The sequence below is a fragment of the Marmota monax genome, unplaced genomic scaffold (genome assembly GCF_021218885.2).
Source record: "Marmota monax isolate L192 unplaced genomic scaffold, Marmota_monax_Labrador192_F-V1.1 WCK01_AAM20220418_F8-fsc00086, whole genome shotgun sequence".
In the NCBI taxonomy this organism is placed as follows: Eukaryota; Metazoa; Chordata; class Mammalia; order Rodentia; family Sciuridae; genus Marmota; species Marmota monax.
In genome coordinates, this window is record NW_026693086.1 from 3,345,267 (window position 1) to 3,351,266 (window position 6,000).

Below are 6,000 nucleotides of genomic sequence, written 5' to 3' on the forward strand. Positions count from 1 at the left end.
GTCTGCTTTCATCCAAAGTGACAGCCAGCTTGGTAGGTCTGGGAAGGAAGGGACCGTAACTATTTTGTTCACTGATCCCCTAATGATAAATAACTGATTATTTATGGAATAAATGAGTTTTAGGAAGAGGGGAAATTGCAGCTTTGTAGACTTTAAACAGCTACTAGAAATCTTACTGGCAAAGTAACCTGGGTAATTCATGTCACTAACAGTTGGATCTTGGTGCCATGACACTGTCTTATTATTAGGGCCCCTGACTGTGGGAGCCCTCGCAAATTACATGCTTTGGGCACGTTGTCTGTAGCCTGATGGTCAAAGCCACCCAAGCCCCCTGGCTTCCCTCTGCTCTCTTCACTGGGCCTTCAGGGCCTGCCCCGAGCCAGACACACGCTTACCCACCAATACCCACTGACTTACAGGTCGGGTACCATTTCCTCTCAGATGCTGTACATACCAGACTCCAGATCCACGGAGATCTTGACAGGTTGTCAATTAGCTGGAGTAAAAAGGAGGTGCCTTTGAATGGAGCTCAGTGTAAAGCAAGCTCTGAGGTCTGAGAGATGAGTGGCAAAGAATGGATGTGACAGTAGCGAACAGCCACTCCTGTGCTAAAGAAAAAGAAAGACAAACTAACATGCAAAAAAATACCTCCTCCAGGGGACCCAAATCTGGAACAGGCCGTGTAAAAATAGTTCCTTTCAGTTCTGATTTTTTTTTTTTTGCATCAACTTCAAATTAATAGGTTTATAATATGGCATAAATTCCATAATAAAATAATGGATTGATCTTTGCAATTAAAGCAGAAATAAGACGTGGGTACATTCCTTATAGTTAGCCTGAACTAATGGTTGGTCACCAGCATCTAAATACAGAAGTCCAGCTAATGACATTGGCTTGAATCAGAATTTACTTTAAAAAAAAAAAATTGTCCCTGAGTTTATCTTTTTCTATTTGGTCAAATATTAAAAAAAAAAAATTCTAGCCAGGCATAGTGGCATACCCCTGTAATCCCAGTGGCTTGGGAGGCTGAGGCAGGAGGATCATGAGTTTAAGGCCAGCTTTAACAATTTAGCTAGGAGGCACTAAGGAACTCAGTGAGACCCTGTCTCTAAATAGAATACAAAAAAGGGCTGGGGATGGGGCTCAGTGGTTAAGTGGCCCTGGGTTCAATCCCCAGCACCAAAGACGAAAAAAAAAATTATTTGCCCTCCTTCTAAGAATTGCTATGAAAATGATCTTGGATAGCTGGCTTAAGTTCAATAGAAATTCTGGCATGACTTGGTGCCATCCTAAGTGCCTTGTCTGCTCCCACATTGAATCTTTATTCCGGTCTTGAGACTGGACCAGGGATTAGCCTGTTTTTAGGTGAGGAATGGAAGCCCAAAAGTCGGGTAAGTAACTTCACCCAGGAGACAGGGATCATCAGAACTCTGAAGTCAGGCAAATCTGATTCCCAAGGCTGTGTTTCTTAACCCCATGTCTCCAAAGGAGACGATTAAATCTGGTGAGGACCAAACCAGCACACAAACATGAAGACATCCCAAATACTTTGGAGAACATGTCACCCGACGACAAGTCTGATTATTCATGATCAGGGCTATGGCTTTGGTTTGAAAACTCTGCACTGCCCCACCATTATACACTAACAAGGTCCAGCTCTATGTGAATTTCTCTAGCAGGCAAATTCCTCTGGCTTAATAATAGTGCTTGCTGCGAAAGCTCAAAACCCAACAGCAATTAATTATTGACAGAGCATGTGAATTAGAGATAAAAGAAAAGGCATTCTCCCTCCACACGTGCGATAGTAAATAAATTTAATTATGGTAGGAGAAGCTAAGGGATCTTCGTCTGTATTAACTTTTATTAGCTGAGACATTTAAAAGCATGTCATCATAACAAAGAGGTCTTGTGTAATCCTAAATGTACCACTTTGGTGCAAGGCTCGGAAGTGAATAGACTTAATGGAGCTCCTGGTGGCAGATGGCTCGCGGTACCAACAGGTATTGAACAGGTTCATCGTCAATTAACTCTGGTCTACATATGCCTACAGCAAATTGACTGCCTCATAGGATCCTGAGCCTCATTTGATCACTGACAGGCCTGCTACATTGGGATTTGGGGGGATGGCATTAAACCCCTTTAATATCTTGGAGCCAGATAAGATGGCATCATTCTGAAGGTAAACAGGTGAAGGGGTGGCCAATAGGGAGAAGCACCCTTGTCAAAGAAACCAAAAGACACAGGTGGTGGTGTGGAATCTGTATTAGTTCGTTTTCCGTTACTGTAGCAAATGCCTCAGATAATCAACTCAACAAGAGGAAAGGTTTATTTCAGCTCATGGTTTCAGACGGTTTCAGTCCACGGTTGATTGTTCTGGTTGCTTTTGGGCCTGTGGCAGCACAGTACATCATGGAAGGAGCACATGGTGAAGAAACCCATTCATCTACTGGCCCCAGTACACAAATAGGTAAAAGAGAGGAAGGGGCTGGGTTCCCAATAGCCCTTTCAAGGTCATGCCCCCAATGACCTAAATTCTCCCTCCAGGCCCCACCTCTTGAAGGTTCTACTCCCTTCCAATAGTTCCACCATTTAGCATGAGGCGTAGGGGGACATTCTAGATGTAACTAGAGCAGGATCTTTCCGGGGGCTCACTGGACAAACTTGGGAGCAAAGGAAGAAGAAAATCCTCCTTACTGAAGCAGACCCATATTAGATGCTTTCACCCTATATGTCATTTTATTGTCAACTAAACTTGAGGTAAGCTTTAGGATTGTTTGAATGAGTTTAATAAGAACCAGAGATGCGATTCCAATTACTAAGGTCACAAAACCTTTGTGATTCCTGTGTCCATTCCCTGTTCCTGGCCTTCGGTTTCCTCATCTGTACAATAACGCCTTTGGACAATGTCAGGGGTCAGCACACTTTTTATGTAAGGGCCATACAATCAGTGTGCTAGGTTTTGTGGGCCACAAGGACTCTGTTGCACCTGTCAGCTCAGGTGTCATGGCCCCAATGCAGCCATAGCACGTGGAATGAGAGTGAGTGTGTCCTAGTGAAGATCTATCGATGAACATCAAAATTTGAATCCTGTATAATTTTCATGGACCACGCAGTATTATTATGTTATCATCACCATCATCGTCGTCGTCATCATCATCATCATCACTATTATTATTATTACTATTATTATTATTATTGTGTGTTTATTTCAACTATTTAAAGACTGCAAATCCTTCTTTGCTGTGAGTCACATAAAAAGAAAGAGGTGGAAAGTAGTTTTCCAAGCCTGGACTCGATAATCCCGGAGGTCTTGTTGAGCTCAAACATTTTCTGAAAGCCGCTAGGACAATAAGATCCTTAATTTATTAAGCTCTTGTACATGACAGATTCTGTGCTAAATGCTTTTCAAACATTATCTCCCTTAATCCTTACACTACAGTGTGAAGCCAGTGCTATCATTATCTGCATTTCGGAGATTATAAAACTAATATGGAGAGAAATTAGGGGCATATCTAGGTTAAACATAACTGGTAAGAGGTAGAAAAGCAATTTAAACCCAGGGGTATAAGGTTCCCAGAAAAGAATGTGGGAGCCTCTTCGGCCTCTTTGGATAATGACATAGTCAAGACTCTAGTTGGGACATGTAAATCCAAAGAACCCCCAAGTGCTTATCATTTTATTTGGTGGCTTCTCACGAGGTTCCTCTTATCATACATTTTTTTGATAAAAGAAAAAAATTAAAGTATTTCTAGATCGGAATAACCATTCTCTTTCCTTTTCCAGGAACGTGATGCCCAAGACGGTGGAGGGGCAGATAACCATGGAGAAGACCCCAAGTTACTTCGTGACCAACGAGGCCCCCAAGCGCATCCACTCCATGGCCAAGGACATCAAACTGATCGTGGTGGTGAGAAACCCCGTGACCAGGGCCATTTCCGACTACACCCAGACGCTGTCCAAGAAACCCGAGATCCCCACCTTCGAGGTGCTGGCCTTCAAAAACCGGACCCTGGGGCTCATCGACGCGTCCTGGAGCGCCATCCGCATCGGGATCTACGCCCTGCACCTGGAGAACTGGCTGCAGTACTTCCCGCTCTCCCAGATCCTCTTCGTGAGCGGGGAGCGGCTCATAGTGGACCCCGCGGGGGAGATGGCCAAGGTGCAGGATTTCCTGGGCCTCAAGCGTGTGGTGACCGAGAGACATTTCTATTTCAACAAAACCAAGGGGTTCCCTTGCCTCAAGAAGCCGGAAGACAGCAGCGCCCCCAGGTGCCTGGGCAAGAGCAAAGGTCGGACTCATCCTCGCATAGACCCCGACGTCATCCACAGACTGCGGAAATTCTACAAACCCTTCAACATGATGTTCTACCAAATGACTGGCCAGGATTTCCAATGGGAGCAGGAAGAGGGGGACAAATGAGACGATAGCGCTGGGGAGGGAAGGCAGGTGAATGGCAAGGAGGCTCCTCACCGGGGGCCTAGGTCCCCCAGGGTCTGCAGCCACCCAGTAGGTCCCCTTCTTCCAGCTGGGAGTGTTCCCAGGGCTGCTGGCTTAGGCGGAGGGGTGGATCCCACAGCAACCCCCCTGGAGGAACCAGGTCTATCTGAGCCGCAGTGTCTGGTTGACCAGATGGCCACAGAACCCACCATTCATTCTTATCTCCTACCAGCTGGTAGAGTCTGGTACCTCTCCCGTATCAAAGACAGTGCCATGAATGTTTATTTGGACGACGAAAAAGAAAGATCTACTTCATGGGGTGCTCTTAGTTGGGGGAAACCTGGGTTCTAGACCTGTACCTGGCTTTACATCTGAACCTCTGGTTGGGCTTCTTCCAGAATGTGGTATGTGCCTGAGACCCTCAGGCCTCCTGGGGAGCAGAGTCCTCCCTCTAAGGCATGTCTAGCCTTCTCATCCTCCCAGGCCCTTGATTCTCTTCTTCCCCGCCTTGCGAAGACAGAGGCATGCACAAACATTCCTCACCCTGCCCTCCCCTTCCAAAAAAAAAAAAAATAGCGAACATCCCTGGGAGCCTTCCTGCTAAGGATCCCTCTCATCATGAGCATCCTGGGTGGTGGGAAGCTTAGCCTACGTCCTCATGTGAGAAAATCCAGCCCACAAGCCTTCTCTCAGAGCCCTGTGATCATAGCCAAGTCCAAAGCCCTGGTGTTGGCAAAAGATGAATGGCACATTTTAGGGAGAAAGAAGAAATCCGATCCTCTTTGGTGGGAGGTCTCCTTAAACTAAAGACCCTCTCCCCCCAAAGCACGGTGGTCCTGAGGCATGCTTTTGGGATGGACTCAGTCCCCTAGGGTCCCCCAGAGAGGCACAGACCAGAGAGTCAGCATGTCTTTTTGTTATGAATCACCCTTCGAGATGCAGTGGGGGAAGGGATCACTGACTGTTGTTCTGTTTTTTCCCGCCTCCACCCCCACAGGGTCATCTCATGATTCATTTTCCTTCTTCAGAGATGGCACATATGGGACAAGGGCACAAGGGCTGATTCCATTTATCAGCTCCAGTTTAAGGGGGGGGTGGGGGAGGGCAAGGGCTGTCTGCAGACACCCCCATCAAGGGCTGCCAAACAAAGTGACCCTTCCCATGAGTCTGATTTGATTCAAATGCAGCATTTGACATCAAAGCACTTGTTCACAGATCACCCAAACCAGGAATTGTTCTAGTAAAATTTGAAATTTGTATGAGCGTGGGGTGGGGGGAGTCGAACCTGCTCAGCTGTTATTAAACTGTCATTTCTCCCACTCAATGAAAACTGTGTTGTTATAAAGCTTAATGCAATCTAACTCATGGGTTTCTGTCGCCTGTTTGTGTTGGTCCTGTCTATCCCCACCCTCACCCTGCAAGCCCACGAGTATCTTTCTCTAGTCACAAAGAAAGACCTAGGTTGGAGAGTTTTTGGAGAATTCTGTCTGTGGGGCAGGATGATTTCTTTTCTTTTTCTTTTTTTTTTTTTGCAATAGAATATGGTACCTAAGAGGGAGTAC

The 6,000-nt window shown here is 46.1% G+C and overlaps 1 protein-coding gene across 1 annotated transcript in view; it reads left to right on the plus strand.

Annotated features, from left to right (window-relative positions):
• The window catches only part of Hs3st4 (heparan sulfate-glucosamine 3-sulfotransferase 4), a 352,890-nt gene extending 347,107 nt beyond the window's left edge, over positions 1-5,783 (plus strand). Inside the window, exon 2 of the mRNA XM_046454741.2 lies at positions 3,784-5,783. Within this exon, the coding sequence (XP_046310697.1) occupies positions 3,784-4,420 (637 nt within the window). The 3' untranslated portion in view covers positions 4,421-5,783. The remainder of the gene's footprint in view (positions 1-3,783) is intronic.
• The last annotated feature ends 217 nt before the right edge of the window (positions 5,784-6,000 follow it).